General features: G+C 40.9%; 1 protein-coding gene across 1 annotated transcript; it reads right to left on the reverse strand.

Moving 5' to 3' along the window:
- Nucleotides 1-1,478: 1,478 nt before the first annotated feature.
- FUT13 (fucosyltransferase 13) lies at nucleotides 1,479-22,807 on the reverse strand. The gene is made up of 3 exons (XM_088943303.1): nucleotides 21,955-22,807; nucleotides 2,553-2,726; nucleotides 1,479-2,469 (listed from the first exon to the last, which is right to left on the reverse strand). The coding sequence occupies exons 1-3, from the start codon at nucleotides 22,417-22,419 to the stop codon at nucleotides 1,903-1,905; spliced, it is 1,206 nt and encodes a 401-aa protein (XP_088799429.1). The 5' UTR covers nucleotides 22,420-22,807; the 3' UTR covers nucleotides 1,479-1,902.

Below are 22,807 nucleotides of genomic sequence, written 5' to 3' on the forward strand. Positions count from 1 at the left end.
AGGGGTTCTATTGGGTTATTTACTGGTTCAGAGGGTGGTCGGGCCTTAAATATATCCATCTGAACCGGTTTTGAAAAAGAATAAGTAAAACCTAAAAAAAAGTACCGATACTTTGAACCTTGGCCTCTAGCACAGCGTGGCACAGCCAGATAAATGGCTCGGTATCACTGTTCTGGAGGTTCGATTGTACATCTGTACTTGCTCTTGTTGCTCGCTGTGAAGCATTGGTTCACTCTTATCAACTATTGAAATTTGAAATATGAGATACCAATCTAATGGCTTCCACGATTTATCATCTCATAGAAAGGTTAGACCCTTGGATAATTTTGGGAGGAGTGGTACAAACATGTAAATTGCAAAACCTTCTATTTTATATTTTTAAACCTGTTTGTATTTTACATGTTTGTAGTTCTAGTTTTCTACTATCCATAAGCGTTACGTATGCCTAGTTTTGAGAGTTATCCTCCCAAGTCAAAACCAGTGTTTTAAAAGGCATTGGAGGTGTATGCTTGAAGGCGTGCCTCTAGATGAGGTGCTCTAAAAACGCCCTGAGTTGTATGCTAGAGGCATTGATACCTTTGAAGCGTACGCCTCTTGCACTTTTTTCATGAGGAGTATGCCTCTTGTGCTTTTTTCATGAAGTGTGCTGGAGATGTATGACTGTACGTTACAGAAAAAAAGAAAAAAGAAAAAAGAAAAGAAAAGGAAAGGAAAGGAAAAAGAAAGGGAAGGGAAAGAAAAAGAAAGAGAAGAAAAAAAGAGAAAAAGAAAGGAAAGGGAAGGGAAGAAAAGATAAGGGGGAAAGAAAGTGGTTTGCCCCCGCCCCTTTGGCTTGGGGGGCAAAGGCCCCCAAACCCCCTCACCTCCTGCCCCTTCGACAAGACCCCCTTTTTAATTAATGTTATACATCTTTATCCTTTTTAATGTAAAGGATTTTTATTAAAAAAAAATGGGATTCCCCCTTCCTTTTCATCCTCCTCCTAACCCCCTTCTCTCAAGGAGGCTCTTGCATTCTGAACTATGCCACACTTCTAGGTAATGGAACACCTCGCATCACGCCTCCACGCTTTAAAACATTAGTCCCAACTACACCGGAGGTAGATTCTTTGTCAAGGAATCAGCTAGCTGATTATCAAACTTCACAAGAGGTAGACCTTTGCAAAGCTACAGACTTGCCTCTAGATCGAGCAAATGATTATGGGTATTTTGGTTTCAAGGGTAGAGAAGAACAAAGGGGTATTATGGAAATCTCTTAGAAACCATTTTGTGTTTTAGCAGACAATGCCAAACAAGGGGTAATTTAGATTAGCTGAACGCAATGGTTGTTCAATGGGCTGTGGAATCAATGATAATGTTCCGTGCCATAATAATTCATAGGCTCCACTGTAAAATGGTAGTTACTTGCCTTCCATACAAGGTCTAAAAACAGTGAATTTTGGAGAAGAATGGCCAATGCATGAGGAAAGCTAACATGGGGATTGAGGAAAAATCAAATGAGTCCATAAATAGCGCATATAACACATTATGCCGGACCAACCTATCAACAATACTAAAGCTCTGACTAAAATTAATACATAACGGTGTGGAATATACAAGCATCGCTCAAAGGAACAAAAATCTTTTCATCACAACCAGAAGTTGCCGTTTGTTTCTGGGCCAGACATGTCCAAGAGATGGTGACTAACTGATTGAATGAGAATGGTCCAGATTGATGAGTAAGCAAGCCGTTGCTAGATAGAATTGAAAGAGCTTAGCATCCTCTTCCTTGAGGCCTCCTGCACAACTTCCTGATAAAAATATTCATGATTGTAATCAGCAAAGATGTCTTGCCCTCATGGGCGTTACAACAATCATTATAAAGAAATTGTATCCCCTTCAAGTAAGAAAACTCGTATCAAGTTTTCACAGCGTTCTTTCATTCCTCCCCCCTCTTCTACTTACAGCCTCACATAGCCGGCATGGCAATGTGTCGAGGCTTGCTGCACGGGTCTTCCCATAGCTTCCCAATACACCACACCTTCTCCATGCATGGTACTCTGCATAAGCAACCGGGTCATTTGCAAGGGCTTTCACGTAGGAAGCTAGTTTCTCCATGGAGCTAAATTTAGTCCCATCTATTATTGAATGAGGGGGGACAAAGTCCAACACATTTGATGCACCAAAATAGATTGGAACAGCACCTGCATCTAGGGCATAAAATAGTTTCTCGGTCACATAGCTTTCTGTAACAGTGTTCTCAATTGCAAGCACGAACTTGTAGTGTGACATTGCACAGTGAAGATGATCCCACCACTTGGGAGGTGAGTTAGCATTGGCACATTCTGGATAGAAATCAAGCGCCTTATCTAGGCCCCCAACATTGTTCAAGCACTTGCCAAAGGAGTGGTAAGGTAGGAATTTAAGGAGACTCATGGCCAGTTGGTTTCTATGAGAAAGGCACCTTGAGGAAGACCAGTAAACAAGCGTGTCCTGAAGACATAGCGTGATTAAATTACAAATATTTTATCCCTAGTCCTCTAATTAATAAGGATGTAAATGTATTAAGTACTTACATTCCGCTTAGATGAGGATAGGTGATAATTTCGACTGTTATGGAAGAGGGCGCCAGCATAAGTTGATTGAACATCATCTTTAGCATGATAACCAATGAAAATATCCTCCAGGCCTGATCGTCTCCTGCCTGCCTCAAGATCCATGTAAACACGAAGCGGGTCACCTTTGCGCCTCTGGAAAATATATGCACAAATTCCAATGACATGAGCAAGCAAGAAAATTATAGAAATTAGATGTATTATGTTGTTGTCAGGAAGAGATAAGCATATTTAAATCACCATTATAAGACTACAAAACTCTCCACTTGAGATGACAAAGTACCGAGTTGATGTGAAAAAAGAGAATACAAGTACTGGAATAAATGTGAAAGACGACAAGAGCAATAACCACCAAATAACTACATTTAACTGCTCAAGTTTTGTAGGCTATGAGATCAAAGAGAAGAAATAAAAGATTAAAAGTAGATCTCAGTTCCATTCCAACATTTTATGTCAATAAACCTTATCTGTGCCACATGGAGGGAGAACTTAGTTGATTTGAACCCTCTCCATGGTCATGAATTCAATCTCCCAGTCCATGTAGGACCATCTGATTTAGGTCTCTTCTCCATGTGAGATAACCTAATTTTGCCATGTCCTCCTACATGCAGCTTTAACGGCCAAGACCAATTAAGGAAGTTGCTAGCATTTAACAGTTGTAATATGGAAATTCATACTATCCCCAGATCCCAAGTAATACCAGATGCTATTTTCACCTCCAGACTAGAAACCATCTCATACATATAAGTGACTTTAGGAAACCTAACCATTTTGAAAATCCACATGAGAGAGAAACTAGTACAAACTGTTACGGACACACCACCGGGCAGCGCACTGCGGTGCAGTCATAGGCAGCAGCACGCACCGCCGCACAGCAACCCGGCACCGCCGGCAGCAGCACGCATCTCACGGCAGCAGCACTGCGAGATGCGCACACCGGCCGGCAGCAGCAGTAGGGCGGGGCCCACACGACAGCTCATCAGGGTGGGCCCACACTTATCTTACCACATCAGCTCTTCTGCCAACTCGCCGCCAGCTACACCATTCCTTATCCCTTATCCCTTATCTTATCTTAAGTAAGAGTTGTGTACCATTAGGAGTTTGAGTTCAAGTTGGAGTTTGAGTTTAATTAGGAATTTCCTTTTGTAATCTCCTATTTAAGGAGCCACGAATTGAAATAAAGCATTCAGTTTTCGCAATCAAAAAAGAGAGTGAGGAGAGTTCGGGTGATCTCTTGGACAAATCACCCACGCGATTGCCACCATAGGGTCTGTACGCAAGGGCAAGGGCAAGGGAAGACATGAGTCTCTCCCGGTGGACCGACCCGTGACGAGATCCTATGCGCGGGCTCATAACATTTTGGTATCAGAGAGACTCCTGTCTTCCCTTGCCCTTGCCCTTGCGTACAAACCTTATGGTGGCAATCGCGTGGGTGATTTGTCCAAGAGATCACCCGAACTCTCCTCACTCTCTTTCTTGACTGCGAAAACTGAATGCTTTATTTCAATTCGTGGCTCCATAAATAGGAGATTACAGAAGGAAATTCCTAATTAAACTCAAATTCCAACTTGAACTCAAACTCCTAATTACCTACTCCTAATGGTACACAACTCTTACTTAAGATAAGATAAGGATAAGGATAAGATAAGATAAGGGATAAGGGATAAGGGATAAGGAATGGTGTAGCTGGCGGCGAGTTGGCGGCAGAGCTGATGTGGTAAGATAAGTGTGGGCCCACCTTGATGAGCTGTCATGTGGGCCCCGCCCTACTGCTGCTGGTGGCCGGTGCGCACGTTTCGCAGTGCTGCTGTCGTGCGGTCCGTGCTGCTGCCGTGCGGTGCATGCGGTGCGCTGTCGAGCGGTGCGTGCTGCTGCCTATGACTGCACCGCAGTGCGCTGCCCGGTGGTGTGTCCATAACACAAACACAGCCACCATACTACAAAAAGGAATATGTGATCCTTCAAAACACTCCAAACATTTGAAAAACATGAAAATATCCCAAACAGATATTGGCTTTCCTAACATCTAGAATATTGGAGCCCTCAATAAGGGCTGGGCACTTAATTAATAGGAGAGAAATCTTCATTGGGCAGTAAGAACATTATGGAATCACATGAGACCACTCATAGTTGTTTCAGAAATATCAGGTGACTAGAACTATGGAAGCTATTGATGGGAATCAACTTAATGCTTATCAAAAGAGAACCAAAGCTGTTCCTATGCTTATTTGGCATCATAGCGATGATGTGGCACCCACATGGGAGCTGGGTTAGCAGTGAATCAACTTGGGAAGATCCTAGAGTCTTCAATCTACCTTAAGATGCTCTTTGTGTGGTTGAGGTTGCTGTGGACAAGACTTATTTGACTTTCTTAAATTTCTGGACAGTAAGGGTATTTTTGTAATTTTGCATATTCAAGGGTTATGTTTGGGGACAGGTTTTAGTCTAGTAATTTCCCTTTGCTTGGCTTTATATTTTTAATTGTGTGGGGGCAGGTTTAGTCTAATCAACCTTTTTGTAAGTGGCTTGTTGGGCAAGCTAACTTGGGAAAGTAAATTTCTTTCTTCGGAAGCTTCTTTCTTATTAAGCTTGTAAGGCTCATTCGGAGGACAGTTTTTGCTAATGAACAAAGAAAGTTTCTCTACAGAATTTGGTGTGATTGCCAAGTTGGGGGTATGATTGCCCTCACCCTTAGGTGTGACTGCCTAGGTTTTCATCTTATTCCCATCTCCTCTTCTCTTTCTTTTGTTAGCTCTTTTTTTCTGTGCTACACATCTAGCAAGTTAAATTGCAAGAAGAATAGTGCTGAACCACAAAGATCCTGCATCATCTATCCACTCCAAAATTCTTCATATTTGAACCATAGCAGCCAACCTCCTCAAAATCTCCATAGAAATCTCTCTCTCTCTCTCTCTCTCTCTCTATATATATATATATATATATATATATATATATATATATATATATATAATATTTGCTTCATGGGAGGGAGCCTGTCCTCCATACCCATAATCCCCCAACCCTGGTGGCATGACTTAGCAATAATTTTAATGATTTTCTTAGAAAAAATACTCAAAAGATGTTCCAACAATCCCCATAATATTTCATATCCACATCAAAATTATTATAAACCACCCTAATTAATATCAAGGCCCGACCTTCTGACACCATCCGACAGCAATGATGATGTTAGCAATCGATTGTATGCATAATGATCAACAAAGTGCCCTAGTCACTCCTTTGTCAATTAGGTTCAAAGAATCAAGTAATTTGGAGCAAGAAAAATAGAGAAGAGAAAAGAGGAGAAAAAAGGTGAAAAGAAGAATTAGAGGCCAAAAAAGCTCACAATTTTACATGGGAGGGTGGGCCTTGGCACAATGGTCTATTGCAACCTGGGTGACCAGGGTTCAAATCTTGGAAACAGCCTCTCTGTGTATCTGCAGGGGTAAGGCTGGCTTACATCTGTTCCTCCCCAGACTGGCAGGAGCCTCTTGTACTGGGCTGCTCTTTTAATTTTTCATGCTTTAAAATGTCGTGTCAATGGAAATATCAGTCATCCAAATATGGAAACATGATGGAAATGTTGTAATGGGAATATTGTAAAAGTTATAGACACGAACATGCAAACACATAGAATGCTATTTTATGTAATGATAAAAGAAGCATAGATAGACCCTTTTAAATTATTATTTTGTCCCAAATCATCAAACAAAGCTAAGAAACTAAGGTTAATAAGTAAAATAATATGCTACCATGTTGTACTGTAAATATTAAGAGTCAAAAACTACTAGAAAGAGTGAGTTCAAGCAAAGTTAAACTCACGGAATGTGCAAATGGATCTAATAGATTGACCGAATTTATACAAAGTGGCAACTTAAAAACTAATTATTTTGAACTTGTACATGTATAACAATGCATATAAATATCAAAATATTAAATTTATCACTCATAAACTCTACAAAATTGTATATGATATCTTTGTATGTAGACATAATTATACTAAATATATATAAAATAATAATTTTCACCACACATTTTAATCAAATCGGATGGAGGTTAAATCTGCATCTGATCCAATTATTAATCGGATGCAACTTTATATTATAATACTATCTCCTGCACACCACATAGCACCAATAGTTTTCATTGGGGAATATATCGATTCTGGTAATATTTCTTGTCAATACCCATGGAAATGGAAATATTAAGAAATATATAGACATTTAAACCATGCAGTTATTTTATTAGGTTTTATAATAATGACTAAATTACAAATATAACCCTGACTACAAAATTACTACATTACCCTCACAATACATAATACACATAACCTAGTACAATATGATCAGACCAAGCACATTAAGGTGAACAGTGTTTTAAAAGCGAGAGGTGCAAGAAAAGTACAAGGGTCTTCTAGTTCCAAAGTGCAAGGCACATGCCTAGACATGCAAAAGACGCATTGAGCTTTTGCATGAAGATCTGAGCAGCCCGAAGCATGTTTGGCAGACACGCATCTTTCCGTGTCTTTCCGCGTGAGATTAAAACGCGAAAGACATGAGAAGCTTCATTTAGAGCTTCACGAAATCAGCTCAAAATGGGCTTCTTGCGTCTTTTCGGTGTTCCGTCTTTTGGTGGCTACATCTTCTGCGCGCCAAACGGAAATAGACTGGAAATCAGTCTTCCTGGCATCTAAACAGCCGAAAGACCGTGCGGAAAGACACACCAAACGGGACCAAAATAAGGCATTAGGCACCTCAGTGCCACTTCACTATCAGCTTTCACTGCTACACTGAAGTCCTCAGGAATCTTCGTTTTCTCCACTTTAAGCTCCGGCCACTCTGTCAGACTGTCACCACAAACATCGCATCAAATGTGATGATGTTAACTAGATAAGGTGACAAACCAGCCCATCACACTTTAATCCAAATACATTCTACGGACCAAACATAAGCCAAGGATTTATCAATCTCCAGAATAGCCCATGCACATATCTCTAATTCACAAAATAACCTCCTTGCTCCACTAATGTAATGGAAGGCCTTATATGCAGATCCCAATAAAACCTGGGTTGTCCTCCACCTTGGATCAGGTTACCAGCTCCTCAGACTAGGGTTATAGATGAAGTAGAGCTCCCTAGAAGCTTCTAACACCCATGTTTAGCATCCTCTTGGCCTCCAAGAGAGATGGGAGGATGAGTAGCCAGAGTTTCTCATCAAACTTCCTGACTCTCACTCCTCACAAGATGTTCATCTAGAGAATACATGAGCTGATCTCTTGTTTGGGAGTATCTTTTTATCATGTATCCTATGTACTATATCATTGTACATTGTTCTATTTGTTATTTTGTTATTTCTTGTAATTTGAGAAGGGCATATTTGTCCTTTCTCATCTTTTGTATCTCATTAGCATATAATACATCTTGCTTGGGTGTGTGAGACATAAGACACACTCTTCAAATCTGTCTTCTTTTCTCTGGTATGAACCCTAGTTATCATGGTATCAGAGAAGGTATCTTACATCAGCTTTTGATTCAAGTTCAAAAGATTAACATTGAAGCTTTCTATCCCTGTTATTGAAGAATAATTTGAGGACTGTTTAAAGGCTGTTCTAATCAGTACGAACTCAGCACTGTTTTTCTAGATTTTGAGCCACCATAGGCTCTTGCACTTACCCATTCACTTGGGTTGAAGTTTGGACTTGTTTTTAAGGGTTTTGATCCCTTTCCTGTCGTTGATAGGATTGAAACTTACCTATTCTAGACTGTTACATCTTGCAACTATTATTCTGAAGTTTTTTTTCTTTAAGGTTTTGATCCTTCTCTTTTGCCCCCGTCTTTTTATCCCCCATATTATTGGATTGGTAGCTGGACCGGTTGTTTTCAAGGGTTTTGATCCATCTTTCTGTCCTTTTTGAACCTGTACTTTCCATCTTTGTACTGCTACTCAATTCTTAGTATTTTGGGAGTTGTTTCCTGGTGAAGGCTGATTTATTTGGTGCTGTACCTCTTCATCCGTCTGTTATTTACATCATAAAATCTGAATTTGGTTGGATTTCGGCAAGCTTTCCTTTTATTACTTGCTTTAATACCGGTTTTCTTGCCTCGGAGTGTGTCTTCTTGGTGTTTTCATTGCTGGAATGGCCTCGGACAGAAGAGATATTCTTATTATAAGATTTAATGGAAGTAATTATTCACTATGGAAGTCCACTTTCACTTTTTATGCTGAAGGGCAGCGTGTTTGGGGTCATATTGATGATTCGTCACCCAAATCCAATGAATTTGATAGCAAGGGGGTTAAACAATGGAAGACTAGTGATGCCAAAATTGTTTCCTGATTCTTGGATCAATTAAGACTGATATTGCTATTCCAATGAGGGTCCTGAAGATAACAAAGGAGATGTTTGAGTACATGGAGAAGGTTTATCAATAATCTAATCTTTCCAGACAGTATGAGATAGAGACCGAAATATTCTCCTATAGCCGAGGGGAGAAGAAAATTCAGGTGTATTATGCAGGTTTTGTGAATTTGTGGACAGAGTGTGAACTGATACATATGGGTGAATCTTTGACAGCATTTGTGTCAAGGCTATGGAAGAACATTTTGACTAAAGAAAGATATGCATTTCTTGATGCACTTGCGACCGGAATATGAGGTGATCAAATCAAATATTTTGAGTAGAGATACTACTCCATGCCTAGATGTTATTTTGGAAGAACTTCTAAGGGGGGAGACAAGACTTGTAACTCAGTTAGCTATTAGCAGGAAGCAAAATTTGGGGAGCAGAACCAGGTTTTCTGGCAAATAGGTCCAAGCCTAAAAGGGATCTATCCAAGGTGCAGTGCTATGAATGTAAGGAGCATGGTCATGTGGTTTGTCATTGTAGAAAGAAAAATTCATTTACCTACTACAAGCAAAAGGGACACATAATAAGTGTACTACACGTCCACCCCTAAGGGAAGTACGTCTGGTTACTCAAAGGGACAACATAAGGCTTTTCAAACTAGTATTGAGAATTCAGTTGGTGGTGGTACAATTTCCTCTTCTCCAGTTGGGCTTACAACCAAAAGTGAGACTTCTGGTATCCTTAATGAGAAGAAGGTATGACAATTAGTTTCTACCCCTATTTATTCTGTGTTCTCAGCCATTGGACTGTTCGGTGAGTCTTCTCTTTATTGTTCTTCACCCAATCATGTTTGGACAATTGATTTTGGTGCCTCTAAGCACATGGCAGAGGCACTTTCTGGTTACTATCTTAAACTCCAGTCCCTTAATAATAAACATATCATTACAGACATGGCAGGGCTGTGGAAGGAGGCACGTATGGAAGGAGATGAAAAGGAGGAAGAAGAAGGTCTACATGGACCTATGAGATTGTCTAATTCAAATGGGAAGGAATGTTTCACTAAAAAGGGCCAACAAAGTATGGGAAACCAAAAGGTTTTGGGACAGATAGAAGGTCAAACCCGTAGAAAGCAAGAAAACACTATGACAACTGGCCGATCTTATGCGCAGAAGGTTTCAGGGGAAAAAGACAAAAATTTACCAGTGGTTAAAGGGAGAGGGTTGAACCAGCAACCTCAGACTGAGTCAAAAGGGAGGGCTGCTGGTTCGACTGTTAAACCAGGGGGGCGTGACATTTTAAGAGGTCACGTGGGAGGAAAGCAATTAGGAAGTAGGCCCAGTCAAGTGGATCCCATTCCTGGTGGGCTGGAGAAGGCAGCCCAAGTTAAGTCCTTAAAGTCGGGTGCTGTTGCGAAAAGATTCGAGCCCAAGGCCCAATACAGGAAGGATGGGCCAAGGGACATCTTATGTCATCACGTGATTGGGAGGAGGGATGAGCTGATAGACGAGGTTAAGCGTCTATCTTCTTCTACCTTGAATCCCTCCCTTCAATCGAACGTCTCAGGCGCAAAATCTCAAGCTTCTCGGTTGCGACTCTTTACAGTGGGTCCCTTCCAACTTGGCGAACTGTCTGTCACCTGAGAGGTGCAACCCAAGATGTCTGAAACATAATGACTTGACCAGTACAGAGTTCGAAGATTGGTCGAGTGAACAAATTAGCAGTGACAATTCTGATAGAGATGAAACCGTAAGTCTGGGAAATCTGACTCCGAAAAGCAACGAGTTACTTGAAATAGAAAGTCTGCATACAGAGCTGTTGTTTTTAGAGGAAGAGTCCGAAGCTGTAGGTTGCGGGAAGAAAATGGCCCTAAAGCTGTGAAAGCTCCTGTCGACTCCGCCGAGGGAGCTGACCCTGAGTCTAATGAATCACAGGATGTTGGTGGAGTGGGACAAGAATCATCCATGAGGGTGGATGTGGGAAATCCAGTTTCGGAAATACAGAGAAAGGAATTCCAAGTGGATAGGTTGTCAGGAAGTTATACCATTACTACATATACTTCACAACATTGTCCAGAAAGGGGAAAAGCCTTAAAACCAACTGCCGCCTGTCAGCAACTTAATCGCAAGAAAAAAAAACCTTGATTTTGTTGAAAGGTAGACGATAGAGTACTAGCACAAACAAGGTTGGGGCTTCAGATTCTCTCCTTTATGTAGAAATGCCTAAGATCAACTTTATTTACCCTTTCTTCCATGCTTTTTCAATAATATTTACTAACTAAAAATGACAATTATATAAGTTTCCATGTGGTTATAAAAAAGATATATAATCATCATCATTATAGCCTTACCTCAACCATATGGGGTCGGCTACATGAATCCTGTTTCACTGTTCTGTTCTGTTTAATGCTAATATCCATTGTTAAATTATGAGCACTTTAATCATTTCTTACTACTTCAATCCATGTCCTTTTTAGTCTGCCCCTAGCCCTTCTAGGCTTCTAGTCCCTTCAACTTGTAACTGATCATTTTTTTTTCTTACGGGTGCCACAGGTGGCCTTCTATGCATGCAACTGAACCATAGTCTACTTTCTCTCATTTCATCACCTATTGGCTCAAGGCAGATTTCTGACTTGCTCCAAGCTATAAGCCTTTCAAAACAATGGTGGTTGTGCTGCATACTTCCTTTAGAGAGTTATTTGAATGCAAAATAAAAATTATTATTATAAAAAGAAGATTACAAGTGTTAGTAAACCCTAGCAGATTCTAGGTTGAAAGTAGAGAAGAAGAAAGAAAAGAGAAAGAAGAAGAAGAAGAAGAAGAAGAAGAAGAAAGAAAGGTTCGGCCAGACTAGAAGAGAGTCAAAATCACCTTCCCCTAGCTGACCCACTTGTATTTATTCAAAAACATAGAGTTACAGGAAAGACCATTTTGTCCCTCATAGAAGATGGGACACATAACTTAAACTCAGATACAATAGACCTTTCACTCTCAAGCAGATAATCTAGAATGACCAAAATACCCCTGACTCGAGCATTCTAACACTCCCCCTCAAGCTGGAGAGTATATATCATATAGTCCTAGCTTGTTACAAATGTAATCTATTCTTCCCCGAGACAATCCCTTTGTGAGAAGATCTGCCCACTGATTCCCTGAGCTCACATGAGATGTGGTTGTCACCCCATTTATCACTTTATCTCTTACAAAGTGACAATCAACCTCAATATGCTTAGTTCTCTCATGAAAGACGGGATTGGAAGAGATGTGAACAGCAGCTTGGTTATCACAGTATAGTTTCATGGGTTTGTCAATTGAGAATCCCATCTCTTGAAGCAAGTTCTTTAGCCATACTAGCTCACATGTGGTATGGGCCATAGCCCTGTACTCTGCTTCTGCACTACTTCTTGCCACCACTGTTTGTTTCTTGCTTTTCCAAGTTATAAGATTGCCACCGAGGAAGGTACAATACCCTGTAGTTGATCTCCTATCTGATATAGAACCAGCCCAGTCAACATCTGTGTACTCTACTATCTCAAGAGTTCCTCCACTTTGGTATAACAAACCACGACTTGAGCACCTTTTAGGTACCTAACAGTTCTCAGAACAGCTTCACAGTGAGGAACCCGAGGATGTTGCATAAACTGGCTCACCACACTCACAGCAAATGATATATCTGGTCGAGTAATGGTCAGGTAGATCAATTTGCCCACCAAACTTCTGAATCTTCCAGGATCATCAAACTCTTCACCCGCATCAACACTCAGCTTGGCATTGAGTTCCATAGGAGTCTCTGCTGGTTTAGCACCTAACAACCCTGTTTCTTCAAGTAGATCAAGAACATATTTTCTCTAACATAGGTTGATCCCATGTTTTGACCTCGCAACCTCTATTCCCAGGAAATATTTCAGCTTTCCCAGATCTTTCGTATTGAAGTGATCCTGTAAGAATTTCTTCAACCTGTTGATTCCATTGCTATCACTCCCAGTTATGACAATATCATCCACGTACACGACTAGCAAGATTTTCCCATCCTTTGAGTTATAGCTGAACACTGAATGATCAACCTGACATTGTTTCATCCCAAAGGCTTTCATCACTTCACTGAACCTGCCAAACCAAGCACGTGGAGATTGTTTCAGTCCATAAATTGCCTTTTTGAGCCTACACACGTTGCCAGACTCCTCCTGAGCAACAAACCCTGGTGGTTGCTCCATATACATCTCCTCAACTAGATCACCATGCAGGAAGGCATTTTTTATGTCAAGTTGTACAAGAGGCCAATCATACATAGCAGCTAATGAAATCAGCACCCGAACTGAACCAATCTTAGCCACGGGAGAAAATGTCTCCATATAGTCCACACCATACATCTGAGAATAACCCTTGGCCACCAACCTCGCTTTCAATCGCTCCACACTGCCATCAGGAAGATACTTCACTGTGTAGACCCATTTACACCCAACTGTGTGCTTACCGGAAGGAAGAGCGGTGAGTTCCCATGTGTGATTATGTTGTAGAGCAGAGAGTTCTTCTTCCATGGCTTGCCGCCACCCTGGGGAAGCAAGAGCTTCCTGGACAGGCTTGGGAATGGGAACAGATGAGAGTAATGATATAAATTTGCAATAAGAAGCAGAAGGGTGAACAGTAGAAACATAGTGTGAAATGGGGTGAGAAGTACAAGTACATTTACCTTTTCGCAGAGCAATAGGAAGATCAGGATCTGAAGGAGGAGTAGTAGCAGGATCTGTCGACAGGGGCTGAAGTGGAGGAAGGCCCGATGCACTTCAGCGGGTATACACTTGAGTGATTGGCGGCTTCTCAGTAGTAACAGGCATAGAATGTGCATCTGCAATAGAAACAGGAGCTACTGGAAGGATGTCCACAACAGGTACAAGAAGGGGAACCATAGAGGGAGAGGAAGAGACCCCAACATTTGAGAAGAACGGAACTAACTCAAAGAAGGTGACATCAGAGCACACAAACGATTTATAGGATTTTGGGTTATAACACTTATACCCTTTCTGAGTCCTTTAGAAAAATACACTTAGTAGCTCGAGCATCTAACTTGTCTAACCCAGGCCCCAAGTGTTGAACAAAACAAACACAGCCAAAGATTCTTGGGGTAAGAGGAAGTGGAGATAAAGTGGGAAACAACATGGAGAAAGGGGATTGACTTCCAAGGATTGACATGGGCATCCGATTGATCAGAAAACAGGATGTGAGAACAACATCACTCCAAAAATGTTTTGGGACATTCATATTAATCATCAAGGATCGAGCAGTTTCAAGAAGATGTCGATTTTTTCGTTCAGCTACACTGTTCTGTTGTGGGGTGTAGGCACAAGAAGTTTGATGAATGATCTCATGATGTTCTAGGTATTGCTGAAATGGTGAGGAGTTGTATTCTTTGGCATTATTGGAGTGAAGAATTTTAATATGAACACCAAATTGAGTGCGTATTTCAGCATAAAATTTTTGAAAAATAGGGAACAACTCACTACGATCTTTCATAAGATAAATCCATGTCATCCTTGAAAAGTCATCAACAAAGATTACAAAATACTTATACCCATTGTATGACACCACTTTAATTGGACCCCATACATCGGAATGAACTAAAGAGAAAGGACTTGAGACACGACTATCAACTCTTGAACTAAATGAGACTCTATGATGTTTACCCAATTGACATGACTCACAATCTAATGATGAAAGATGACTCAAGGAAGGAACCAGTAACTTCAAGGCCTTGAGAGAAGGATGACCAAGTCTGCAGTGCCATTGAAGAGGAGTAAGAGATGACTGAAAAGCTACTGGAGGACCACCACCATCAAGGTAATATAATCCACCTGCTTCATGCCCTCCACCAATCTTCCTCCCCGTCTTGAGATCCTAAAACACACAAGAAGAAGGGTAGAAGGTTACAAAACAATTAAAAGACTTGGTTAATCTGTTGACAGACATAAGGTTAAAAGGAAACTTAGGAACATATAAAACAGATGATAAAGGCAAGGAGGAGAGATTAACATCACCAACACCACAGATAGGAGATGTAGAACCATTAGCAAGTGTAACTGTTTGAGGTGTGGAGGAGTGGGAAAGGGAAGAAAATACATCATGAGTCCCAGACATATGGTCCGAGGCCCCGGAGTCAATGATCCAGTGTGAGTCTTTGAAAGCTAAGCAAGTCATACCTGAATGGACAAGTGTAGCGGTGTTCTGCTGAGATGTTTGAATGAACTGCTCATATACTGCACGTGGTACACTCACCATTTCCTTCTCAGAAGCACAAGTAGATGTGGAGAGGATTAGGTTAGTTTGCTGACTTTCAGTAATTGTGCCACTACCCTTAGTCCTAGCATGGTTAGCCCAAGTGTTGGGTGCACCACGCAAATCATAGCAGAAATTAACTGTGTGCCCCTCTAAACCACAATGTGTACACTTTCTCTGAGTATTACTCTTCCTCTTCCCCAACCTCCCCCTGAGTCTCGGCCTCCAGTCCGGCCACTAGCCTTGCTAAACATGTGACCACCACGGTTGCTTGGGAGTCCACTCCTAACACCACCACTTCTATTTCCACGACCACCCCCTTTAGTCACTACCAAACCAGATCTGTCAGAGAGAAAAGAATGTTCTACCGACTAAATAGATGTCCTCTTAAGACGAGCAAAAACTTCTTCAAGTGAGGGAAGAGCAGATCCTCCCAATATTTGTGCTCTGACAGGCTCATACTCAGCCTTCAACCCCACAAGAAACCTTGTCACATCAAGCTGCTCACGTTGCTATTGTTGGATCTGAACATCTGATGTTAGAGGATGATACACATTAAGCTCATTACAAATGTTCCTCAAACTTGCATAGTACTCTTCTAAGCTTTGACTCCCTTGCTTCAAATTGAAATACTCTTGGTACAACTGATACACCCTAGTTGTATTATCTTGTCCAGAGTACAACTTCTTAGCATGATCCCAGATTTCCTTAGCTGTATCTAGGAACATGAAGTTCACACTAATCTTTGGTTCCATGCTGTTCCAGAGCCATGTCATTATCTGTGCATCTACTTGTTCCCAGTCACTGAACCCAGGGGAATCAGAGGGAGGTTTCTCCTCTCTTACATGTTTTACCTTCCTCTTGGCCTTCAAGAACACCTCCACAGATTTTGCCCATGGTACATAATTCTCACCATTCAACTTGATGGATGTCATTTGAACACTTAGATAGTCTGGAGAAAGCATGACACCTGTTTTGTTATCATTCCCATTTTCAAATGAAGCCATCTTAATTATTTCACCTTCAAATATACAACACAACCTCACACTCTTTCACAAGACTTATCTCACTTATAACACCACCAATTCTAGCTTCTTTAAATACACATTACACACCACACACTAAGGCTGCAATCGCTCAGTCTTCACATCAAACACCTGGGCTGCACACTGCAGAACCATTCACCATCAACACACTAAGACTGAAATCACTCAGTCCTCACATCAAACACTTGGGCTGCACACTGCAGAACTGATTACACAAGGTATAGGAGATCACTTTTAAATATTTTGAAACATAGATACACCAATCACCACAACACAACCACCACCAATCTACTGCTGTTGTGAACTTCAGCAGTCGACAACTCTTCTTTCAACATACATACGAAGAGAAATGCAGAGGAACACGACTGAGATGCATATCAATCACACTGAGCACCACCACAACCAACTTTTGAAACAAAAGGAAACATTCACAGTCCCTTACTTGGACAAACAACAGTAGTGTTCATACCTGTCCACATTCAGCCCTCTTCGATACTGAATAGAGGGTTTAGTATACCACTCCAACGACCACCACAGCAACGACCGGAGGCATCCTCACCTCTAGGCCCACAAAAAGACAGCTCCTTTTCAGCCCCTTATCGAACCTCCAATCAGGTCAGTCGAAAAGGAAGAAGATGACTGTGAAAGTTGGCGGCGAACCCAGAAAGAGAACAGCAGCAAGAAAGAATTGAGGATACGACCTTACAGCTCTGATACCATGTTAGTAAACCCTAGCAGATTCTAGGTTGAAAGTAGAGAAGAAGAAAGAAAAGAGAAAGAAGAAGAAGAAGAAGAAGAAGAAGAAAGAAAGGTTTGGCCAGACTAGAAGAGAGTCAAAATCACCTTCCCCTAGCTGACCCACTTGTATTTATTCAAAAACATAGAGTTACAGGAAAGACCATTTTGTCCCTCATAGAAGATGGGACACATAACTTAAACTCAGATACAATAGACCTTTCACTCTCAAGCAGATAATCCAGAATGACCAAAATACCCCTGACTCGAGCATTCTAACAAGAAGAAAGGAAGATGACCAGCAGTCACCCAAGAGAAGAAAAGAAACAACCTTCACCCCCTATAAACCAATCTCCAAACCTCCTCAATTCGAATAATCCAAACCAGATCCCCCAAAAGACAAAAACACCAAGACCAGAATGAAAACAGAACCAACCAACCACAGATTAAACATCCACAATCACAACTTCAAACTAGACTCAAACACCACTCCACCCAAACACATGAATTCATCCTCACTGGACCTTCAAGCTAACAAGCAAAACTCACACTGATGAACACAGGACACCAACTTAGCACCACTCAAAAATTTAACCAATTTATTCATCTTCTTCAGAGGCAAGAACAGAAAACCCCAATGTCTCTTAAAATTCTTTGGTTTCTTCACCTTTTTATTAGGTCCAACCTCAAACAGCCCTCCTTTCAACATTGCAAAAATTGTAGAAAACTGAGTCACTCTATGTTCTTTACGGCTTCTAAATTGTCTTACAGTGTTAGGAAGCTTCTTACAGTCCTTCAGATCATTAAATCTATAATTGATCCTCTCCCAACTCCAATACCACATTCTTCTCAAAATCCACCTCATCACCCTCTCCGTTATCCTCCCCTTTTGATTCGACTGATCTCAAGAAACCATGAGCCTCATTTACTCTCTAACTTAAAATCCTCTGCCTCATGATTCTTTTTTCTTTTTCCTTAGCCTCATAGTTGTCAAGGTGACGCCTAGGCGGGTGCCTAGGCGACAAGGAGCCCTTGGAGACTCGCCTCGCCCAGTCGCCAAGCAGTTTTGCATACTGTGTAATAAAATAGACATTATTAAAGGAAAATATTCATTTTTTTGTGTTAATAAACTAATTTCTTTTTATTATTTTCTTATTTGTTAGGGTTTAATCAACACAAATATTGCTAACTGCTGTATTGAACCCTCAATGACTTCAAAATCTAAACCAATAAGTAAGGGAAGAACTTAAAATTTTGTCTAATCAACACATTTCTTCTTCTTCCTCTTCCACCTTTTCTTCTTTTTCTATAACAAAAATAGGGGCAGGCCCTATACTTTTTGAATTTTCTTTCCTTTCTTCTTTTTCTTCTCATAAATTTGTTGATTTTCTAGACTTAAACATGAAGTTTATAATTTTCTTATGAAAATTATTTTTTGAGAAAAGTTAAAAATTTTATTGAAGAAAGGAGAGGCACACAAGAGTGTGTACAAATACAAGAGAGGGGCGAGTCCCCTGAGAATTACACAGGAGGGCAGGAATCATAGTACAGAGACTCTAGAATAACTCCTAATTTTGCTAGACCATCTGCCATTACATTTAGTTCCCTTGGGATCCAGGTTAGAGAAACATTCAAAGGAGCCAGGAGGTCCCTTGCCTCTGATAGGAAGTGACCAAGTCTCCAAGGTCCAGTTTCCTGTTGTTCCAACCATCTTATAGTATTGGCTGAGTCACCTTCAATTGAGAAGCTTTGGATACCCAGTTTGCTGACTAGGCGAATCCCTGTTAGAGCTGCTAACACTTCTGCCTTTGTTGAGTCAGCTATCCCAATCGGACCACTATAAACCCAGCATGTGTGGCCATTCTCATCTCTTAGAATTCCTCCAATGCCGGCAGCTCCGGGGTTACCATAAGCACTTCCATCAAAGTTGAGAGTCCAGATTCCTTCCCTTCTAACTAAAGGAGTTCTGGTAGACAGTGGGGTAGGAGGGGAAGAAACCAGGAAGTTATATGTGTTTCTGCTGAGATCATTGAGACTAGCTCCTGTAAACTCCTCTGAACTAGAGGCCCACAAGTTGCAGTAGTGGTTGATGTGGCTGATCAGTTCACCTTTAGATTTGGATCTATTTTCAAACAGCCAGTTGTTTCTTTCCTCCCAAATTCCCCAAAGAACAGCATGCAGTATTATCAACCAATAGGTCTTACCTCTCTTGCTCAGACCTATTCCTTGCCATTGAGAAATTAGATCCTGCAGATGCTTAGGAGCCACCCAACTGAAGCCGACTAACTGGAGAAAGAAGTTCCAGATACTGCTAGCTACCTGGCAGTGTATGAAGAGGTGGTCTGTTGTCTCTCCTTCACATAAGCATAGTGTACAGGCGTGAGGGAAGATATCAAGTCTTCCAAGATTTTTCTTCTGCAGTAATTCACAAGTGTTCACTCGCTGCAGACAAGCCTCCCAAACAAAGAAACTCACTCTTGAGGGTATAACCTTGCACCAGATCTTCTTGTGAGGGAAATCACTGTCTCAAGTATCTGCAACCAGAGCTTCGAAGAAAGACTTGGATGAGAACTCACCTCCACGGTGGGGTTTCCAGACTCGGGAATCTTGGGAATTTGGGGAGATGTAGGCTTCACTAAGAGAAAGAAGGAGTTCAGTTAGCTCGCTGATCTCTGGATCCCTTAAGGGTCTTCTGAAGTTCAGGTTTAGGTTTCTTTCATTGCTGGATATGGGAAGGCACTGGGAGATGGTTGCACCCTTATTTATGGTAAGGTTGTAGAGCCTGGGACACAGATCTGCTAATGTTGAGTTGCTCCACCACAAATCCGTCCAGAATTTTATTCTATTACCATTACCTACCTTGTATCTAATGAAAGAAAAAAAGAGGTTGTGAATAGCAGAAATACCTTTCCAGGGATTAGAGAGAGCTGATCAGTTTGATTGGAGGTTGCAGTCCCAACCAACCATTTGCATTTAACCCATACTTGCTGGTGATGATAGTTGCCCAGAGAGAATTTGGTTCCATGGGGAATCTCCACAGCCATTTTCCAAGAAGGGCATTGTTTTTCTCTTTTAAATGCCCGATTCCTAATCCTCCAGCCTCTTTTGGTTTTCAGACCTGATTCCAATTAACTAGATGCCCTTTCTTGACACCTCCACCTTCCCAAAGGAAATCTCTTTGGATTTTCTCGATATGTGATCTGATTCTTGCAGGGATCTGAAAAACTGTTAGGCTTATGAAAATTATGGATAGTTATTAAAGAAGGTTATGGAACCTAGGGAACTGGATATGTGATTTTTACTTAAAAAGTCCATCACCGAGGCGGGCACCTAGGCGACTAGGCGACAAGGTGCCCCCCTGTCGCCTAGCCTCGCCTTGGCGCCTTGAAAATTATGCTTAGCCTTATCCTCCAACTCTTTAAATACCTTCCTAGCAAATTCTTCACCCCAGGAAAAAAGACCCAATGTTTTGCTTGCCTCCACCTCAGTATTAATAACTCCCTTGATATAAATCAACTTATTAGCTGTGTGTATTTCATCTAAAATCATCTCATCCAACTGATCATCCCCTTCCTTGGAAATTCAGAATCAACCTCAAGGGATTTTCATACAAGTATTATTCTTCTAGCATATTCATTTGTTCAGACATGCATTATCAATAGTAATCTCAGCCAAACATCTAATACTTGTTCAACCTAGTTACCAAGTTATGTTCGTAAGGATGGCAAGGCAAAATCTTAAAACAGGAGGCTATTACCAAATTTTCCACTCTTTCTTGGTAATTCAGAATGTTCCCTAGAAACAGGATATGCACGGAAGCTAATGACTGGTTAATGATAAGATGAAATGAGATGGACATGTCAAGTTCAAGGTCCCAGAGAAAGTTGAATTTCCTCCTAGTACCTTGCTGGGGCCTGGGGCAAGTTCATGTCCTTGTATGACTCAGTCACAAGATGAAACACCTATATGTTCATGTCCCCAACCAAAATATGTTCTAAATCATCATGTTCATGTCCCAACTATATGGGGTTGGCCACATGAATCCTGTATCGCCAATCCGTTCTATTTAATCAATAAAGATGATGTGCCATGCTCTTTTAGTCTGTTTCTAGAAAGCTCTTGTATATCCTTCCAAGCACTCAATCATTGCAACATGCTGTGCCCCATCATTCCAACATATTACTCAAATCCTTCCATTAAATCCTGTTTTCAGTGTCAAATCCTTTCTCAAAAACCCAATCACATTGTACCAGACAATTGCTCTTTTTCACTACTGCATCATTGCTCTTCATTTAACATATCCAAATAAAACAAACCATTATTTCTAATTTCCTTGGGGCTACTGTGCCAAGTTAGCCTTGTCAAACTTTTTTTTCCGCATCCACAGATTTTCACTCCATCTTTTTTTTTCCCTTTCTTTTAGCTCCCATCGTTTTATGATCATGTTGTTTCTCAATAATTCAGCATTTATAACGTTGAACACATCTGGTCTAACTTTCATTTTATAATTTTCTTTTTTTCTTTTGGTTTGATTATTACATCAATTACACAGCATCAGAGAAGAAAATCTCCAATTTATCATTCAATTCTAGTGATATGGTCAACACAACTCCTTTCTTATGGTTAAGCCTATATGATGAAAATGGTATTTTGGGTATCTCCTAGTCGTCAAGTTTTAAAAACCACAGCAGATTCTACCAATATAAAAAAAGAATTTGAAAATAATAAAAAGAAATTAAAAGCTCATAGAATAAATAGTGAGAAGATTATCACTACCTAATTTCCATGTATAAAATAGTAGATTTGTGCTCATTAAGCCAATAATTCACCTCCATCAATGGATTCGTCCTTACTATTAATGCTTAGAAATTCATTTAAACTATATAAGTAGAAATACCAGCAAAAGTACACATATTTCTTTCCTTTGACGAATAAACAGATAACTAACTGTGCACAAATAAGGGAAGAAATTACCAGAGATGGAGGCGTAGTGGTCTCAAACAACAACGCATCGGGCTTATCGGCCAGCACAGGGGACTTGGTCCAGAGGCAGCTCAACCCACATCGGCATGAATAAAGATTATCCAAATTATCTGGAATCCAGGTCCACCCTTTAACCAGAACAATAACATGATTCATCTTCAACTCTCCACAATCGATAGCACCATCAACATCCTGCAAAGAAGAGCCATTTGTGGACGACCCTTTGTACTTTTCCTTAAATCGAGCACAGCCCACCTCATAATCCCACTTTCTAAATGCGCCCACCAAGCTTGTGAACGGATCTGGAACCCCTTTATCCGAAATTTGGGATTCAGAAAAGGATGAAATGGGAGAGGAGACAGATGGAAATTCGAGGAATCCAGATCCGAAGAGGATCAAAATAGCAAAACCCAACATAATTGCCACGACGACACAGTTGATGGATTTAACTAGCATGATGGGAAGGAAAAACCCACTGCTAAATTGGACCTCTCTTCCTCCACAGAGAGAGAGAGAGAGAGAGATCAGTAGATATCCATGAGAAGCGTTAACTTAACATTACCGAGATTTAATTTGTCTTTGGTTTTGTCTGGGTAGTCAACAAATCAGACTTAAGCGAATGTGTTTACGGTTTGATCAGGTCAAATGGAAGACTAATTTGTCTGGTGGAGCGTGCCGTTGTCTTCGTCGGAGACTTTGTTCCCCAATCGGACGAGTTAACTCGGTTATGTGGGCGAGTCATGAAATGACTGGGTAAACTTTCCGACACTCTGGTAGTCTGGTTTGTCTTTGAAGCTTGAATTGAATCGTTGGTTCTAACTATGATGGGAAGTGGAATTAGAAT

The sequence above is a fragment of the Nelumbo lutea genome, chromosome 5 (genome assembly GCF_056320005.1).
Source record: "Nelumbo lutea isolate HS-2025 chromosome 5, American lotus-T2T, whole genome shotgun sequence".
In the NCBI taxonomy this organism is placed as follows: domain Eukaryota; kingdom Viridiplantae; phylum Streptophyta; class Magnoliopsida; order Proteales; family Nelumbonaceae; genus Nelumbo; species Nelumbo lutea.

Coding starts and splice junctions, on each gene's coding strand:
- FUT13 (XM_088943303.1), bottom strand. CDS start 22,419: ATGCTAGTTAAATCCATCAACTGTGTCGTCGTGGCAATTATGTTGGGT. Junction 2,727..21,954: donor CCACTACGCCTCCATCTCTG/GTAATTTCTTCC, acceptor TATATTTTCCAG/AGGCGCAAAGGTGACCCGCT. Junction 2,470..2,552: donor TATCCTCATCTAAGCGGAAT/GTAAGTACTTAA, acceptor CTATGTCTTCAG/GACACGCTTGTTTACTGGTC.